General features: G+C 36.5%; 1 protein-coding gene across 1 annotated transcript in view; it reads left to right on the top strand.

Moving 5' to 3' along the window:
- The window catches only part of LOC139730926 (uncharacterized), a 101,144-nt gene that overhangs the window by 26,132 nt on the left and 53,899 nt on the right, over window positions 1-21,113 (top strand). The window contains exons 5-12 of the mRNA XM_071641809.1: window positions 3,213-3,304; window positions 3,644-3,753; window positions 5,675-5,817; window positions 9,062-9,129; window positions 9,949-10,046; window positions 10,730-10,792; window positions 16,300-16,476; window positions 18,596-18,693. Coding sequence (XP_071497910.1) covers window positions 3,213-3,304; window positions 3,644-3,753; window positions 5,675-5,817; window positions 9,062-9,129; window positions 9,949-10,046; window positions 10,730-10,792; window positions 16,300-16,476; window positions 18,596-18,693 — 849 coding nt within the window. The remainder of the gene's footprint in view (window positions 1-3,212; window positions 3,305-3,643; window positions 3,754-5,674; window positions 5,818-9,061; window positions 9,130-9,948; window positions 10,047-10,729; window positions 10,793-16,299; window positions 16,477-18,595; window positions 18,694-21,113) is intronic.

Below are 21,113 nucleotides of genomic sequence, written 5' to 3'. Positions count from 1 at the left end.
CTTCAAATGCAAGGTCACATGCAAAAAAAAAACCCACCAAACTTACAATTGTATCTTTAAGATGAAACTTACAATTCATAAAGTTTTAGTATTTCTGTATGGGATAGTCAATGACATCCAACTGAACTATTGAACCTTCATCAAGCAATCTGAAGATCATAAATTTCTGATAGCTCTCTTTAATGCCCAACAACTCAAAAATTGAATGTCTTTTTGAATTCTATATTTAATATTGTAGAATTGTCATTACATCTTCTCTGTGTGGTACCAACTATAAGAAAAGGGCAAAAGGCTGAAAAATAAGCAATGTTTGCAAATTTTACTTTTGATTATAAAGTCAAAGCTATAAACTCATTGATCTCTGCTGGTGCCTATTTTTAGAAAACGGCCATGGCCAGTTTGTTTTTATTAGACACTCAGCGTCGATTTTAAGGCAGCTAAATACAGTATAATCAATCAAATTGGTCATTTGTAAGTGATTCCTTGGATATTGTGGGTCACAGCTTGTATGTACTTCATTAAACATTTCTAAGCATGCTGGTCGTACAAATGCACAGAAGGTCAACCCTAGCAGTGTAGAAAGGTCAATATACCAGGGATTGATCAACGATCCGGATGGTAGCCATCTTTACAACTTTCCAACTAATTAGAGTAGGATTACTCATTACTGTCCCCAATTACCACCACATCTGTGGAAAATGGGCTGAGACTCTTCGTTACCTGGCAACATGACGTGTCCTCCTCCTCCTCCATGGATCGCAGATCTCCTGATCACTTTCACATCTCACCCCTTGGGGTTATTGCTGCTTTTCCTCTTAAATTTCAAGACAAATTTGCCTTTATTCCACCAGTCTAATGAGAAAAACAGCCATAATTATGCTCTCATAGCATCTATTATTAGTGCATGACATAAGGCTGTGACACATCATGAGATGTTTAGAATATGGCATATAAGATACTGTATAAGCTGTTATTTTCGCGAGGGTTTAATTTTCGTGAATTTCATGAATCACTATTGGATCGCGAATTCAACAACACGCGAAAATGTCACCATGCGCTATGGTAGCACTACATTTATGATAGCGTTGGTGTCGATTCGTGAAAACATCTCACAAAAATGTCTGTGACCTCCTTATTCATGAAAATATCTGTATGCAAAAATAACAGTTTGTACAGTACATAGTTACCTACAGAGTGTGAAGGGTGAGAAATAAGCCTTCATTTTCATAAGCCTTGCATTATCAACAGTACCAACCAGGCTAATGATGCCATACAAAAGAAGACACGTTACGCATACACACACACACACTTGCAAATGCACAACTCACACACAGACACAGACACACAAACATGTAGAAGTACTACATCTCAGAAAAACCTTATCAATCTGCACCAAGACCAATGGGCAGCTGCTGAAGCTGCCAATAGCATCCTGATGACAATTAGATGCATCTGGATCAGAGGGGTCTGCTTAATATACCCCCCCCCCCAAAAAAAAAATAAATAAATAAATAGAATAAAAAATAAATAAAAAATAAGGGAAAATGGCTTCAAGAGCATCCCTTTCAGCCTTACAGATGAATTTATTTTTTATTGCATTTCTGAAACATATTTCCAATGGAGTTCAGAGTTGTGGAGTGTGTGAAACAATTCTCTATGCCAACCACTAACTGCAAAAAATCATTTATAATAACTTTTGTATAATGTTTATCCAATTTTGCACCCTTTTAGATAAGAATAACATGCAAACAACATTCCATACTACAGTAAATTTCTCTCAGAAGCTCTGTGGTCTATCAAACAAACATTCAAGAAGATTTACTTATGGTCAGGTAGATATATACCATGGTGGAAGTGAATACATGGTCAAGCTATGTTCAACTGCCTCAGTCATAATTTACGCAATCTATTCCAGACTACAAACAAGAAGGTAGATTTGAGCTAAACATACCCATATTTTGTAAAAAACCTACTGACCACATTCGTACCAGATCATGAGATGTATATCATTTGAATAGATATGTTTAGGAGTTATGTTAGTCAAGTTTGCTTTCAGAATTACAAAAATTTTATCTTATGAGCATTTATATGTTTTTAAACCTTTTTTTTTCAGTCTGAAACCCCTCAAACCTTACCCAACACATGAGAAAAAGTAAACTCCCATGAGAAACAGCATCTGTCCCACTGTGTCTCTTTGCATTTACAATTATTTTCGGTAGCTGCTCTCTTCTCTGCATTTGCTCAGGGAAAAAATGAAGCCACAAAAACAGCTACCGCTACACCTTCCTTTGAATTGTGGTAGAAGCAGCGATGTATGCTCAGTAATTGAGATGAGATGTTCAGGTCCAAACTCATACATGAGCAATTGATTTTCCATCCCAATTTGTCCCTAATTTGATTAGCGGTATTGATGCAGAGAGCAGTTCGTCTGAACGATATGGCTGAATCCAACTTCAAGGAAATGTCAAAGAACAAAGAATGACTTTGTATTATTCAATTTGATTTTGTGATGATATTTCACAGTTTTCCCACATCTCTCAAAGAAAATCAAGTAATTTATGTAATTTCATGCTATTGTTCGCATTTCTATGAGATATGCTGAAAGCATATACTGGTGAGAACAAACTGAGAATGAGTCATTTCCTCTCATTTTTTTTTAATGAAATAAAGGTTGTTTATTATGATTTGCTCCCTCATTTCCCTTCTGGCAATCATGGATGTTTCATATAATTGTGGGATTAATAAAATTCCAATTACGTATTAAATGAATTTCAATCAGCGTGAAACAACTGGTACTGGTATTACTGTCAACATGCTAACAAGAATAACACAAAGTGACCTTTTGAAGGGCCGTAGGGATCAAAATCAAGAGGAATACTGACAAGAACAGCAAAAAAACCCTTTTCTTTTAATTTCAGTCAGTTTGCAGGAATAGTGTAAAATAACATCTGGTAAGAGATTTTAATGTTACTTCCTCAAAGGTCAGGGTCAGTAATTTAAAGGACATGACATAACAGACTTATATATGAATATCATTGCTGGAGAAGGTGAAATATAGTAACACATTGTAGTGGCATGCAGAGGTATAGCTGTTGAAATTGTCATTTTAGATATTTTAATCCTAATATAGAGGCACAGAGCATGATGTTCAGGTTCTGCTCTCTTTGGCATTTCATTTTTCACGCTCCCCTCTTATGGCGTGCAATCTACAGACGGAGAAGGGACTGATACCACGCATCTGTGAGAACCTGCTGGACCGCATCAGCAACTACGAGGAGGATGTTACCTTCAAGGTGGAAGTCAGGTATGATACCTCCATTTTGTGCTCTCATTCGAGCCTTTTAAAGGGTGATCTGTCCCCGCTTTCTCTATCTTTCTGCGACATTAGGCTTATGCCAAGGCCAAATTCATATAGCTGATACATATCTCACTAGACATAATGATGACAATCATGTGTGGAATTCAAGAAAATGATCAGTGATGAATACGTTCTCTAAAATTATGCATGTAAGCTGTATAAGCTGTATAAGAAATTTAGCTGCTTTGCGGACTGTATTGTAAGCACCCTGTAATGAATAAATGCTATATATGTACATTATATTACTTTATATATCTTTTATTTTCTTCATTTTACCGTGCATAGTTTCCTGGAGATCTACAATGAGAGGGTACGGGATTTGCTGGCCCCTCCTAGCCGGGCCAAGTACACGCTGCGTGTACGGGAGCATCCAAAAGATGGGCCCTATGTTCAAGGTAACTATCAAACTATATTTAGAGGCAGAGGGTTTTTGGCAGATGGCTGCCAATCTCACAGCCCTTCACTTGGTTGTGTGTTCCTCACCTCTGTGCTGTGAAGCAGAACTGAGCAAATTCCGCGTGTGAATGGCAGTGCAAGTGGCAGGGTGCACAGCTTTTGTGAGGATCTTTGCAAATGGTTGAAGGTTTTTTCATTCTCAGACTTCTCTGGGCATTGTACATGACTAACAAAAAATGAGAGGAATCTTTGAGTATGGCATTTCATGTGAGATAAGTATTCACTTAGTGTACACTTGCAAGATTTTGTTCTGTAGTACCACTCTGCACTACAGAAATGGGGAGTCATATTCATTGTATCATAGTGCTTTTTAGATATGTTTTATATAATTTAGCCTAAAATGCATGTACCTTACAAAAGGGAAGATATTCATCTAAGTGCAAGAGGTCCCAGGAAGACAAGTTTGAGAATGCAGCAATAGAAGCTGATGCGGTTATGGAATGTGAAAACATCAGCTTGATGACAGAGGGGGCTCCACAATCAGTGTGGCTGTTTAGATGAAAAGTAAGGAAAGATAGTCAGTTTCCAGAGGGGAATATCCTTCAGAAAGACCTTACAAGCCAGCAGGAACGTGAAAGGTTGTACTCCAGTTTCTTCTAGTGCTAGAAGTCTTCAGTTACCCTGCCCAGTTACCATGCAAATGTTTATTGTGATTGTAAATATGGTATGGGCCTCAAGAGGAATGAGGGATGAAAGAGAACACTGAGTGGAGAGGTGTGACTTGCCCTTGAGAATCATGTGACAGTCCACTCGTTTAACAGTAGCAGATCTTTTTTTTCCCCTTTTTTTGGTTACCCTGCACAAAGAACCTGTAGTAGAGGGATCCATGACAATTACTCTAGCGACAATTGCTCCCATGAAATATCTGCACGCTAAGCCAAACATGAAATTCTGCCCACAAACATAACCCTAACCCTAACCCTAACCCTAACCCTAAACCTACTCCTCACATCAAACTAGACCTATCACCATTCAAGAGAGATTTTATCAGGTAATGCTACTTCATGTTCAAGGTGATTGTATGTAATCTTGCAAAATCAACCAAGCAGAATGGTAAAAGTGTAATAAAAGTTGATTATGATAAAGAAAGTTATGGAATCCTATAATTTTACATGATTGCACCAAACAGTGTACCACATATATGCAGATTACGTGAGGGGCTGATAATCAGTAGGTGTACTTTGTTTTGATATATTTCATGCAATATGTTATGTTCATAAAAGGATGCGAGAAATAGCCTCTGCATTCAATTTGATTTGAAGTTTTCATACCTGCAGTCATAAGTCAATTCATGTGTTCCCAAATAGTGATCGGAAAAAGTAATGCATGACAATGATTTTATTGTCTCATCTGTTTCCCATGGACCTGTATGCAAATCTTAATAGCTTTTTAAAGTCACATCATAAACAAAGACTTATACTTTATCAAATCATTTATGTACATTGTATGATGATAAATGTACAACGCTGATATGAAATCAATGATGACATTTTACACGTTTGTAGTTTTTACATTACAGAGTAAAAACATTAATTTCAATTCAAGCAATAACCCTGATAGTGGGAATTCTGGTGACAGCATGCATTGTGATATGCATTATTTATCTATGTGTGATGGTGCTACAAATGCAAGCAGATTTCAGTTGTTTGAAGAGAGAAGATGTGTTTCAAGCAAATCTGTTGTAAGAGCTTGGGAACTCACAGGTTTATGAGAAATGTATCCTGAGATAAATGATACTTCATTAATAAAAACACTTGAAAATCAAGTGTTAACTTAATGTCCTGTGGAAGATTATCTTGAAATGTAGAGGGTATATTTGCAATAATTTGTGATTTTGTTTTTCCACCGTCATTTCAACAGATCTGTCACACCACCTGGTGTCAGATTATGAACAGGTTCTCTCACTGATGAATGCTGGGAACCTCCAGCGTACCACGGCCGCTACCCACATGCACGAGCTGAGCAGTCGATCCCACGCCATCTTCACCATCACTTTCATTCAGGTATGCACTGAAAAAAAAATTGAAAATGTAAAGTAACAAGGGCAGGTAGAGATATGTTTCTTCTTTGTCATCGCATGGTAATGTCTATTTATAGCCCATGACATCACTTGCCATGATATATGGACTTCTCTGCCGGCAGCGGGAATTGAAATGATCCTCTTACCCCATTTCATCCAATTTCCTTGGAGTAATAAATTCACGTAACCCAACGTAGTGCAGTACTCATGCATATTCATTATGTTAGCTGACCAGTAGTAGACATTCTGTAATGCAATTGTCACTTGCTAGAAAATGAAATGGGATTTAGTTCAGTACAGAGTGTAGGGCCTACAGAGTGTACAAAGTATACATATCAAGGAAAGAGCCAGCACACTTTTAGTTAAAGGGATATGTCAGTTGTGACACAGCTAAAGATTTAGAAATAAAACATTTTAGAGGTTGATGTAAAATAAAGCTGTAGGCAACTGTGGTCATCTTCAAGTAAATGTGAAGTTTGTTTGGACAGGATCTGTGGAGAAACATCTAAAATGAGAAATATAATTTGAAATGAGATTTGACCAGCAATTTAATTTCATCTAATTACAATTGATCTTCAGCCCCCAACTGACCTAATTACACGTGCAATCAATCATCTGGTCATTAAAAATCTACTGCGGTGTACTTACGCTGAATCTAAAAATAGTTCATAGTACAGTGATGTCAATGACATGACTGGATGACAGTAAATTTAAAAACATGGATCATTACCGAGCATTTTTAGGATGATTTGAGAGCACTAGCACTTCTATACATCCCTCTCTATAACCCCCTCAGTACATCCACGCTAGGATACCACTAACATAGTTTATGACACAGTCATCAGTCAGAGCTAAGCCTTCTAGAAAGCCTACTGCTGTACAAATCATTGTACCCACGTAAATACAGATTCCATTTATCGCCGTGGTATACAGTATTGAAATGGTACACAGAAAATAATCAAGGAGGTACTGCTAACAATGGTGGATTGATGGCACAGTATGCAATATTCCAACTTTTGTGTCCCATCCATTTTGAAACGTAAGGTGTCAGGAAAATTAGAAATAGATGCAAATACCTTTTGATTAATTTTGGTGTACAGCATACATCTCATATATCATGCTGTCATTTTGTTGACGCTGAGGTAGGGCAGAGACTTTTCTATGGCGATATGCTATATACAGATCTAATGCTAGTAAAGTTGGCATGATGACGTATTAAAAAAAAAAAAAAAATGATGGAAAGCATGAAACACATTTTAGTTTGCCTGCTATCAAAGACTGTAATATAGTGACTCAGATATGCCTCACAGGGAGTAAGGTACCTGAAGTAATGACCTCAAAATTAAACTCCTAGTTAGCGAAATGTGTATCCCAAACCTGTGATGAGTCCCTGTCCACCTTTCCAGAGAGATGTCAAACTGCTTGGCAGGCACAGAGGGGAGCGGGGCTGCTTGATTCCGGGTTCATTATCATGCGTGCCCAATGAGGCTAACGAAAGGGGAATTCAATATGACCAATTTGATTACACCACAAGATGGTGTCGTGTGCTGTTCCATTAAAGGAGATGAAATCACCTCCTTAGCTAGCGCTGCTGGACTGGACCTCTTTGAACCCTCCCCTCCCACCCTTCCCAACTACAGCCACTGCTACCATGTAGAGACTTATATTTTGTGAAACAGTTATAAACAAATACTACAAGTATTGAAGAAAAAAAAATATTCTGATTAATAGCTATCTTGTTTTAAAAAAACAAAACAAAAACAAAAGTTTGGGATCATCACAATGCATCCAAACAGATGACTAAAACATGTCTTGATGAAATATGATAAAACTGGTCATCATGCAAATTACTCTCAGGCTGAAATGCATTTGAAAGACAATTAAGTTCTCAGTATGATACTGATCAGTGTCAATAATCTGAGACCCAGAGACTAAAGCAATTACATTGATTTCATTTAGTTCAGAGGAAATTGTTCTAATCAGGCTGTTCAAAAGGTTTTGGAATGCAGGAATATACATTTCATAATATCTTCTGACACAAAGGGTAAACACACACACACACACACACACACACACACACACACACACACACACACACACACACACACACACACATAAAGTACAGAGCTTTGAAATTTGTTTGAGGTTTGTGTGTGTGTGTTTTCTAGAGAGGGTGTTGGACCTCACCGTGAACATCTATTAGTGTTAAAGCTGTTGTGTTTAAAGGTTGCAGGGGCGGATCCAGGAATTCCGTAATTTACAAAATTAAAGGGGGGCGCGCGCACCCCTCCCCACATTTTTTTTTTGTTATTTCTTTTGTTTCAAAAAAAAATGGGGGGGGGGGGCGTGCGCCTGGTGCAGTCCTCCCTGGATCCGCCACTGGGTTGTGTATGTGACTGTATGTCAATTTCTCTGTTTTTGCGCGATTGTATTCACCACCCTAATGGTACAACACAGTTTTCATAATATAATTTGAGGAAAATTCAATGACTATTTGCCCTTCTCATGTAATTTAGATCATTAAGTGCCTCAGATCACTCAATCAATTTCTAATCCTGTGTCAAACTGTTTCTTCACTTCTATAGCATGCCACTGCATGTGATATCGACCACGGCAATAAACTCACTGAACATGTCTTTCCAGCATATATGCATTATCCCACTTATGTGTATTTGCAGGAATGCCACACCTCACTGTATTTGCATGACTCTAGGATAGGGAGTCGTCACAGATGATATAACCTGTGTTTGTGCAAACAGATTTATGGAGAATGAGGAGCTTAAGATCTTCTACAGACATGAAATGCTCATTTATCGTTTGATTATACATTAATAGATGCAAAATAGTTCCACATGGTAATAGGAATTATGTCAGTATAAGAAAGATTGGAGGCAAAATTGTAAGGTGCAATTTCAAGCCACAAGAGCACTCATTAGAAATTACATTTATTTGACATCCTGTCGCATATTTTGTGAAAGATGATTCATGGTATGTCCTTTCCTTTGACAAAGCACAATGTGCAGTATAAAGTATTCGTAACCCATTCCTTGTAAGATTGTGTAGTTGACTTGGGAAATAGAAACAGGCTCTCATTGATTTTGGGTGGTATGAAATTTAATAACAGACATGTTTTGTACATTATTTAGGCTATAAATGTACACTAGGAAACTGTTGGAAACTATCTTCACAAATTAAGAATTTCATTTCATTTCATTTCTTTCATCCAGGCAAAGATGGCCCATGGAATGCCCAGTGAGATTGTCAGCAAGATTAACCTGGTTGACCTGGCTGGAAGGTAAGGCCCATGGTTCAAACAACCAGTAACAATTAAATATGAGCAAATTTTTTTTCTTTACCCATAATTGCATCTGGATCATAGCTCTTATAGTACAGTGCACTCCTGTTATAACGAACACGGTTATAACAAAATTCCGGTTACAATGAAATAAAAATTCAAGTTGCAACATTATCAGCTCTATGTATTTTTATTGTGTATTTGTTTGGTTATAACAGAATTTTGATATAGCGAAAGAATAATCAATTTGATCACAGTCATCTTGTAAGTCAAAGACTATAGATGAGGGTTCCTGTTCATAGATCATTTTCAGAGTTTGTGCATTTTAAGTGATCACTTAAAATTACCAATTTTTTAAAGACTTGATTTGGTTAGAGTTCATGAAATATTTTCCAAAATACATCTAAATAAACATAACATGACTTTTTTTTTTTTTGCAGGGTTAGTTTAGACAAGTATGAGACTTGCAAGTCTGAAATTGATTTTTGGTCGGAAGAAATGAGACAGCCACTATGAACAGTGTGGCAATATCGTTGCACTGCATCTTTCTGCAGGGACAGTGTACTCAGGATTATAATGATATTGCCACCTGAGGGCGCCCTTTAACTTAAGTGTTGTCTCAGACTTGCTGTGAGAAAAAAGAAGCATGAAATCAGATGGATGAAACTTATGCTTCACAAAAAAAATTGAGAACATTTTGCATCATTATAGTGAAGAAATATGAATAATAAAGACAATGATTTTTAATCTTTTGACCTCTGTAAGCATTACTGATTATATGATATCATGTGTTCTGTGTTTTTATCTTCCCACTTGCAGTGAGAGAGCATCCATCAACACCAGCAAAGATCGACTGCAAGAAGGCGCCAACATCAACAAGTCTCTTGTTACCCTGGGCAACTGCATTCAAGCTCTTGGTAAGAGAATGGGATGACTGCATGTCATGATTCTGTTGAGTTTGAGGTATGGGAATATTGTTGAGAGTGGTAGAATTCAATTCTATTGATTGAGTAGTTGGAGGCTTCACAGTGTTTGCAGTGTGTGCATGTTTGTCTTTTGTACCAATGAGTAGATTATTTTCTATAAATCACCTTTTCATTAATGGGAAGTTTGTGATGACACAATAGAGGGGCTAACATTTAGAAATGTGCAAGGAAAAATAATCTCTAAATACTTTGAATTCACCTGTGACAAATTGACAAAGGAAAATGTTTTCTCCAATTTAGAGGAAAACAGATTTACTGTTCATGGACATACATTGGAGTCAAAAATAAGTGGCAGAAGATGTTTGCTTATTTCATTGTCTCCAGATATTCCTAGTTGGCATTTAATGAGTAGTGCTTAAATATGAAAGATATTTACTGGTGTGAATTTATTTGAAATCGCGACCTTTGGAACTGTGAACTGTTACATTAGTTCTGATATAAGCATATATTTCAGTCATGACAAAGTATGTGTTACTTTCTCTCTTTTTTGTGTGTGATATCTGTGTAAACATGGATGTACTACTTTGCTTTTCCATCTTTGAGAGGCTGGTGAAATAGAGATTGTTTGCTTCTGTAAACAAAAATGATATTTGTGACAACAAATTTCCATGCAGGTCCCTCAGTGGATAAATCCTTATATGTCCCCGAGACATATGTATCCCCACGCTACAGGAAAGGTATAACTTTCAGTGTGAAGAGCTCATTTCCTAGTGCTCTGTTAGCTCTGGTGATCTTTGACAGCCTGCATAGTAGAGTAGTGGATCACATATCACTCTATCAAAGATTTTTTCTGACATAGAAGAGATGCATTTCATTCTCTTTCATTCCATTGTATATTCAGAATCTTATCATGGTGTATTGAGAATCTAGCCACAAATTACCACCTGCTATAATCTCATCAACCAGGCATGCTCATCAGAATATCTGTCGTGATTTCTCAGCACAAAAGACATAACTTTCCTACCTTTTCTTTTTATAAGATGTCTGTCTTGATTGAGAAAATGGCATGTACCATCCTATTCTTGCTTTTGCATCATGAATATCTACGTATTGGCATATTGAAAAGTGTCATATTTTTCATGAATATTGAAACAAAAAGTTTCTGTCTTTGTGCAGGACTATATTACAACTTGTCATCACAGTCTTGATCTGTGTCCAATGCCTACCATATTGAATTAAGATGTTAAATCTGGTTCAAAGCATATGTGCAAATAAGCATGCCTGGTTTTTCAGACATAAGTCATTAGCCATGTCAGCCATCTGTCACTACTCTCTGGATCAAATTGCTGAAAGCTATTTATGTAGCGTGCCTCAGTCAACATCCATGTGGTGTGCACATCATTGTGTGTTCTCTTTATGTTCAAATAAAACAGGTGAAGAATCCCTTGAACGTGGTAAGATGAGTTTCAGTGTGTTTCAAAGCTCTATGCATCATTTTCTCCCCTCATGAATCACCATCTCAAACATTCCTTGTTTGCTTAACAGCGATTTTTCTTTTTCTGATTTTTCTGTCTGAAAGAACATGGCTAACTAATCATTTTCAGTTCTAGTTCAAGATTTGTATGCTAACGATATGTTCAGACTGCTGGGTGTGGTCCTTGCAATGTGTATTTATCACTACATTATCATTCCAGTGTTTTGAAAGAGAAAATGTATGTGTGGATGGGGCTATGCCAAAACTTCATAATCAGATTTGCAAAAAAGAAAGAAAAAAAGTAGAGGAATCAAATTGATAAAGATGTGAAAAACAGAAAAGGGGAAAAACATCATGGAGCATGGTGACTTACTGAACATGTTACTGAAAGACACTTCTTCTCAAGACACTTGCAAAAAATTGTAAAGCTAATGTTGTATCTGCCTTTGTTTCAAGTGTCATGTAGCTTATGAAGCCTAAGCCATTCCCTCAAGTGACACATCCATCAGAAGTTCTTCCTTGTATGTCTTTCTTTCAGATCTGTTATGTACTCATTTTTACATAACTCATTCTCACTTCCTTGACTTCTGTGAGCAATTTTAGTCTTTGTAGCCAGCATTGCTTATCTTAATTCATATTCTATGAAACATTGACTGAAACTTCTGCAATCAGCTCTGCATTCTTACCCACTACCTTATGATATCCATGATACTTCTGATTAATCAAAAAATTTATGTTGCATCAGTGTCTTATTCACTTATATTCTCAGGTTCTGCACAAAAAAATTGTTCACAGATTAGTTCTGAGCTCTCTTGTCTTGATGTCTGAAGGCAATCTTCACTGGTCGTTGTTTATGATGCAGAACAAACAATACTCTAATCTGTGTTGTCACTTTTGAGAAGCAATATTGATTGCATTGTGTTTCCAAATCATTGCAAGTTTCACTTGAATTTGATGTATTTTGTCAAGATAATTATGGTGTCAAGCTTGACAGATTGCTGTTATCTTGCTGAGTTGCATTTAAATTGAATTATTCCAGTGACCATTAGTAGTTGAAGTAAATTGTTATCTCATGACACACAGCTGTGATAGGGCCAGTTTACATTGCAATTCATTGTGATCAGTCTGCATTTTATGAACCAAGTTCTTTGTTTTGAATGTTGAAGTTATAGCACACTTTGAAGAGTTCAGCTTGAAATTGGAAATGTATTTATTGTTATGATCCCCATTTTGGTTTGAATTGTTAAGTTGCATCAAAAATCACCTCTGTGAAATCTCACAAAATGAAATGTTTCATATTAATATTTTTCAATATTCAAAAATGTCATAAATTAAAAGTATGACTCACATTAAAATGAGTAACTTCTCTTCCTATCATAAATAAAATCATAAATTTCATTGTTAAGCTGAATGAGATGAGATGGATGAAAAATAAATTTCTCTTCAAACAAAAGCAGGCTTAATTTTATGGTATTTTCCAAAAGCAATTACGGAATTGTCCCGAAAATATACATATTCATGCTGTATGTATAAACTGATAAAGTAACAGGAAACGAATTGCAATAATTTGGAAGATGGTAGCTTTTTTAGAAATGGATAGGAATCAGTCAGCCATGTCATAGTATCTTCAACATTAATTCACACATTACTACATGCGTGGTTGCTGGAATGATTACATTGACGTGTTTGATTTTGAGATTGCAAAAAGAAGTGTAATAATGAAATTGTGACAAGGTTGCTGTGCTCACTGAATTTAACTTTTCTCGGGTTGTAATATATGAATATCAATGTCATTTGATGTATGATTGTCTCGCAAAACTAAAGAGGAGGGCTTCACTTTTCTGCTTTCCTTCATTACTTGAATTTCTGTTCATCTGCAGTGTGGGTTTGCTGCTGTTTTTGTTGATTGCATACAGATTTGCATACAAGACAGTGCTCTGTCTCTTGTTTTTCTTTTATTTGATGGCACTTGGTGGAGTTTTTTCAGCTTATTTGGTGTGAGTTCCTCCATATCTATGTCCTGAAACAAATGTCATATCAAATGTGTCTGATCCAGCCTGGAAAAAAATGAATCTTGGAGTCTTTATATCTTACAGAAGTAGAAATAATGTGTGTCAGGAAGTGTAATTTTGGATTAAAAAGAATAAATATTTTCTAAATTGATGTGTTTCCTTCTGATAAGAAGGTGTTAAGATTAGTACATCATAGCTGGCTTTGAATTTCCTGTTTATAGGCAATCAAAAGACTAACTCTTTTCCCAAGTAATCCATGCACATGTACACACCTGAATATCTATCTAAAATATAATCATTCCATCTATACTTGTATTTGATATTTACTGATGTACAGAAAATGTGACATTCATTTGAAGTATACAAAAGTTTGGATTGAAAGTGTGTATATTACAGTGGGAGCCTCTGTAATCTCTAGTATTGTTGTACTCAGCATAAAAATGGATATTTATGAATATAAATATGAGTGTTCATTCATAGTAGATAGGTGTTCATGCACATGAATAAAAATATGCAGCACTTATGTTTATGCATGAAACCCCTATATATGCACTTGAATAAAGATATAAAGGACTTCAGATGTTCATGCATGATGAAACACTATATGTAAGCAACTTCACATTGAAAAGGACTAAAATTATAACTTGGTGTCATCTTACTTATGTATTCAGTATCATCATGGCAAAAGACAAATTTACAAACCTGCTCATTGAATATATCAAGTGGTCTTTTTAGAACCATCCCAGTGAAATAATTTTTGCAAAGTTGTGGTTACAGAGAAACAGCCTAAACTGCAAGCTGAGACACTATTACCTCTAGTCGGGGTACTGTTTCATGAAAGTTGTCAGCCCTGACAAGTTGTCAGTCTCCTGCAATCACTATAGTAGCAGTCAGTGACCAGAGCTTCTCAGACAATCACAAACAAGGATTTTACTGAACTTGTCAGAGGCTTACAACTCTTATGAAATGGTGCCCAGACGAGAGCAAGAGCGAGATAGATAGACAGATAGATAGATAGATAGATAGATAGATAGATAGATAGATAGGCATTAGATAGATAGATAAATATAGATAGATAAATAGATAGATATATAGATAGATAGATAGAAAGGTAGATAGATAGATAGAGAAGGAGAGATAGAGAGACAATGAGAGAGATGAAAACATTACTGTATACGCTATATATTTCGCGGGGGTTTTATTTTCGCGAATTTCGCGAGTCGGGAGCTATTCGCGAAATTAACAACACGCGAAAATATTACCTTCCAAAATGAATCCCTTGCCTTGATGATACGAACATTTCAGTACTAGTATACCATGTCACGGCTTACCGAACAGACCATACTGGCTAAGCTTGTTTACGTACATATAGCATGTCCACATCTACTTTACGAATGTAGAGAGCCAATCCATTATCGCAAGGGGACTTGTCAGGAATCTAGCGCGATGGACTTAGCCACTTCAAAAATGTTGAATTCTAACTTACTAGTTCGCAGAGTTTGGTAAGTTTTTTTCATGCAGTGTATAACTAGTATCATTCTTATTTGCTAGTAAGTTAAAAATTCACACTTTCTTTGCCACTTTATATTTTCTCTAGTCCCCCAATAGCGAATTTAACCACTCGCGAAAATGTGTGACAGCGGCAATTCGCGAAAATTTATGTACGCGAAAATTATAGCGTATACAGTATGTCAAATTCATCATCTCTCATTCTTATAAAGCTCTGTTGTTAACTAACAAAAACCTCATTTAGCTTTCCCTATGTCTTTTTCTGATTAGTTTTATATCTTTCATTCCTCTATTATAAAATGTTGTTTTATTCATTCCTCTATCATAAAATGTTGTTTTATTCATTCATACATAGTTTTCAAAGGTTTCTCTTTAGAATTATAATAGAAACTGATGGGAGTAGGCATTAATCAATAATTCATTTATTTTCAGAAATTTGTCACGTGAATCCATCTGCTATTAGTGGCTACATTATGATTACTATATTGATAGTGCCATATTATTAGAATTAGTTTATCATCTTGTTCAGCTGTTAATTGATGTAAGTCAGCAAAAGTCATCATCATGAAACATATATCTTTCATGGAAATCATTTCAATTAACTTTATGTTGATGTTTCAAAGGACAACAAATTTGTGTATGATTTAATGTAAGTTAAGGTCAATGCAAGATTTTTCTTTCAACTAAATTTCTTTGTCCTGCAAACATATTATATGATTTCATGTGTCTATTTTGTGCTTTAGCTTTCAAAATTTGCATGCTTACATATCTCCATATCGTAGTTATGATATAATTTGAAGATAAAGGCCCACCTTCACAAAGATAGTCTGAATTTAGTACATGGTTTAAATATAAAGGACATATCTCAAACAACTATACAGACAACCAATAACGAATGAACGCTGACACTGCCAGGTGCAAATTATGCAAATTTCATGCCCATTTTAGTCCATGGACAAAATTTAAACTATGAATTTGATTTAAACTACCTTTGTGAATTTGGGCCTTTTGGGTTTTTTTATATTGTTTTTAATTGTTATACTTGTTATAGTCCTATTATTTCTTTAACTCAAGTGTGAACTTCATAAGTTTAAAAATGTGGGAAGATACTAAATGTGATTCACGAGTATATAATTGAGTGTGCAATTATCAGTTGGATTGTTATTCCATACAAATTGCACACATTTGCTCATTAGAGTGTAGACAGTAATTCCGTCATAACTTGACGACCGAATCCTTGTGCTCACAGCGGCAGATAGCGCCCTCGCGACAGCCAGCATGGAGAGTCTGTCAGTGAGCGAGGCGGACTGGGACTCCCTGACTAGCCCCAGGCGTAGGACAAACTTTGTGCCTTACCGGAACTCGGTTCTCACATGGCTCCTGAAGGACAGCCTCGGAGGCAATTCCAAGACCATCATGATAGCAAGTGAGTGTCTCCATGGCAACCATCTGGATGCTGCCTCTGTTGCCACATTCTTACTGTGCAGTTTTGTGTATGTGTGTGAGTGTGTGTTCATGTCTGATATGGGTCAATTTGTTCTTTCCTGGGAAAGGAAATTGTTACAAGACATCAAAGTAGGGGTCTACAGGTGTTTATAAATTTTTGCATTTTTTTTTCATTATCTCAGTCAGTAATTTGGATTAAGCTTAGGTTTTAATAAAAAGAAATTCCTTTTGTTGAGTTTTGCAGCTGTTTGTGTCATCACATGTGACTCTACATACAATGCTTATACTTGTCATAATGATGATGATAGTGAAACTGTTGAAATGATTTTGATGTTGATGTAAATGATAGGATGAGTGTGATATTGATGATGCATACAAAATGTTTGCAGCACTTCTTGTGTTATCGATCAATAGATGGGTTTAGTAACATAAAAATGGAAAGCATGTGTTGTTAATGACAAGAAGAAAACTTACCCAAGGCTTACCTAACATATCACCAAAGTGGATTCTTAGCATGTATTCCATGGGAACAGGTGAATTGATTATTAGTAATGTGCCACCAAGGGGGGGGGGGGTATTCATAGAATTAAGATTTGAATGCATTAATATACCAATCTGTAGCACCTACTGTGCACTCGATGTGTGAAATGATAGTGATATGACTTTGAATGTCAAAACTCTAGGATATGGTTCCCCCTTCAACCTTCTCAGTTTCACCATCTCACACCACCACCACTGAAAATTATACAAACAAGTTGGCCATGGTATAGACAAAGTTAATGTTGCAATGATACCTCTGACATCAAAGAGTGTAACATCAATGGCATGTTCCCCTTCCTCCAATGTCAGAGTGAGATGGATACAATGGCATCTCTGGCATCTTGCCTGTTCATTGCCACCTTTACACAAAGCAAGGAGCATGCAGCTGGAATAATTGTCAATTCTCAAGTGCATGCCTCCCTTTGTCATGTATTCAAAAGGAGCCAACCCACTTGTCTCAGAGTCTGCTACACTGGCTCAGTCCCATTTGCTTGAGTCAATTACAGCAAGGTCCTTTAATTGAAAGGATTGGTCTTAACAGTTCCGACAATCGCTTGCTAATTATTCCCTCGTGACAAGGGGATAAAGGACCACGAATTTCCCCTGAAGCTCTTGTGATTGTTAGTGGCTCAGTGTGAATGTAACACCCTTTTCACTGCCAGCGTGTGTGATGTTTGTCCAGGAGAAGGGGGAACATGGTAAGAATTCTTTCTGGTATGGAAAGTGTGTGTGTGATGCGTGTATATGTGCCATTTGAGACTCTTCACTGGAAAAAAGGTTGCAAAGAAACAGCAAGACTCGCTGCACTTTTGGATCGGTGTGATTGGATCAGCATGATTGGCAATGCAGTGTTTGGAACTTGACTGTCTTCTGCAAAATGCAAGGATTCTTGTGTGTTATGACATGGGATATGTATGTATAGCTTCCTTAAAGTATCACATGAAATTATGAATGTTTAGGGTCTTTTCTGTGGATTCTTGTCTTGGGCTTCTTCTCAGTGTGGAAGTTGAGCATGTGGTGCATGCTGAAATTACTTTTGCCTTAAATGTGAAGTTGTGATAAGAACTTGACCAAAATTTATACCAAAGTTTATGATTATGATCCAGTAATGATTCCAGAAATAGTTTCTATATTCCCCCTGTTTGATTAAAAGATAAAGTCTCAGGGGTGTAAGTCATAGTGGCTGGTACATTTCTTGGTTTTGGTGCTCATTTTAATCAATTTAGTCATTATCATTTCAAACATACCATTTTCTCACTGCATAGAGCCAATGCCCTGTGCTTCGCTCGCCAAAATTATATTCGTGGTCTTGTACATGGAAAAAGTTGTAAATGATGTGTCTTTCTTGACAATATTTGTACCATTACCATCAGTGAAACACTTGTCAAACTCCTGTATCCATTTTGAATATGTATTTGAGTATTTTTCGTAGTCTAAGTCCATAAAACAGGCAGTAAGCCTGAAGCATGCACATAATTATAAATCTTGTGTTCTGCTGATATTTTACTGTGGTCACAGTATTCTTCTAAGTATTTTCTCTTTTTATCATGGTTACCCAGCAATCTCCCCAGCTTCCATTCACTACAATGAGACCATGAGCACATTGAGGTACGCACGGCGAGCCAAGCACATCGTCAACCAACCAATCATCAATGAGGTATGCTGCCCTTCTTTCGTTTGATCATCTGCATTTATTGACATATGTGCAAAAGTAAAAAGATGTCAGCGGTCAGTGCTGGATAATGCAGGTCGGTGGTATGTGTCCGAAAGGATGCGACTGAATGGGTGTGTTATGTATATTATCATGATGTCATTTCAGGATAGGACAGACTGGACATGTAGTATTGGTTTGACTGGGGGGGGGGATAGTTTCAGTGATGTATTATCCCTTTATTGTTGTTCCTGTTTGAAATCTTGAAAGCAGGAAATTTCTCAGTGTCATTCTAGTTAATAGATGAGATTGGTTTTGAGATTAATTGTAGCGATTTTTCTACAAAGTGTGTAATATAAAAGATCATAATGTAAGTGGCTGCTGGGAATTATACCTGCATTAACAACAAACAGATTTGAGGATACATGTATCGTGACGAAATATTACTGCTTCCTTGTCCAGTCAGCTCTTACTGGTTTACTTGTTTCACTGGTATTTGATTGTGCTGAAGATGATTCTATGTCTAAAAAAGAAATTTTCTCTGGAACCTGTTCTTAAATCTTCATAAAACTAATCCTGGTTGAGTTATGTTTTGCAGTGTACATTATATGCCTATCCATGCTATGTGTTGTTATTCTACATCGACAATGATTCATGTTTATAGGTAACAGTTTCAGAATGATCTAAGATCATAGAATGGCATGTATATTCAGCATTTTTATATTGAGTAGGTAAAGAGATGCATTCTTCAGATCTTACATGTTTTATTTGTTTTATATTAGATTGTTGTGATATACGTTTCTGTGATTCTTCCTTTGCAAAGTGTGTATACTTTTCTTTTTTACTCTTTCTACATTTTTTTTTTTTTTGGATAAAGCAATTACTAATGAACAGAAATGGATTCCTTTTTTCCAACCACTTTAAAGAAGTTTTCATCCATTAAACTGTGAAATTGAGTATTATTCATTGCATACATGTTTTGGGGGGTTGTTTATATGTGTGTTGTTGTTGGATTTTTTTTTTTTTTTTTTTTGGGGGGGGGAGGTTGTGTATGTTACTGTTTTTAAAGGACAAGTCCACCTTCATATAAATGTGGATTGAGTGAATGCAACAATATTAGTAGAACACATCAGTGAAAGTTTGAGGAAAATCTGACAATCAGTTCAAAAGTTATGAATTTTTAAAGTATCTGCGCAATCACTGCTGGATGAGAAGACTACTACAGTGTGTGATGTCACATGCATACAACGATATAAGGAAAATAAAAAAGAATTTCACAAAACTTTACTTTTTGAATAAAGTGCACACTCCTTGAACTTCTTACTGATGTATGTTAAGGAAAACATTATTCCCCTTGCCTTCTGAAAGAGAGAAGCTGAGTGTTCTTTTGTTATACGAGAAAAGTGAAAATAAGTTGAATTTTCTTTATACTTTCTTTATACCGTTGTACACATGTGACATCACAAGCTATAGTAGTCTTCTCATCCAGCCGTGACTGAGCAGAAACGTTAAAAATTCATAACTTTTGAACGGATTGTCCGATTTTTCTCAAACTCTCACTGATGTGTTCTAGTAATATTGCTGCATTCACTCAACCCACATGTCTATGAAGGTGAACTTGTCCTTTAACACTAATTTTAAAGTGGCCAGGCATTATAGTTTTGTGGTAGTTACCATACTGGGGGAGGTGGCGGGGGGCGGGGTTACCATTGCTCCTTGACCCACATCCAGGCCCGCAGCCTGGTATGCTTTGCATGTCACTGTGCATCATTATATGGATTTACTCTAAGTGGGCTTTATAGCAATATTCAGATCAGGAATAGATATTTGAACATTTCTTATTACAGAAAGCAAGAGCTATTTTTCAGGGGAGTGTTTGTACAAAGAGTTGTATCAATATTTCCTTTGATTCCTACTGGGTAAGTCCACAAAAGCAGCAGTGCGAATCAATATTACTATTCATGCTTTCATTGTGTAGGGGAACAATTTGTATGAAATGACATATGACAGGAGATTGTATCTCTTTAGTCAACATGTGTTTTCTTTGGGATGTATTTTGGGGGTGAGGGTAGGAGGGATATGCAAGGGGTTATTCATATGTAACTTTAAGCCACTGAGGACGAGTCGCGAGTATACTCAGGCAGGTGTCTATGGGAAATGCGTGTTGTAGCAAATTCAAACTGTCCTCAATGGGTTAAGATATCAGTACTGGGATGAAGAATGTTGTGATATCATGCTTTTAGTGAATAAAGTTTAATAGAAATCCAGAGATGCTAAGTTCAAAAAACTTTTATGAGTGAGATTTTCATGACTCGGCGTTTCGGCGCTCACGCGCATGCGCACGCGAACGAGGAGGGTGTCACCCCTCCCATGGTAGGGAGCTTTTTTGAATTATTAGCTCTTAAAGATGCGATCTGGTGCATATT

The sequence above is a fragment of the Diadema antillarum genome, unplaced genomic scaffold (assembly GCF_040938485.1).
Source record: "Diadema antillarum isolate AM-2024a unplaced genomic scaffold, OU_Dant_1.0 seq00000343_RagTag, whole genome shotgun sequence".
NCBI lineage: Eukaryota > Metazoa > Echinodermata > Echinoidea > Diadematoida > Diadematidae > Diadema > Diadema antillarum.
This window is presented reverse-complemented; position numbering and strand designations above follow the sequence as displayed.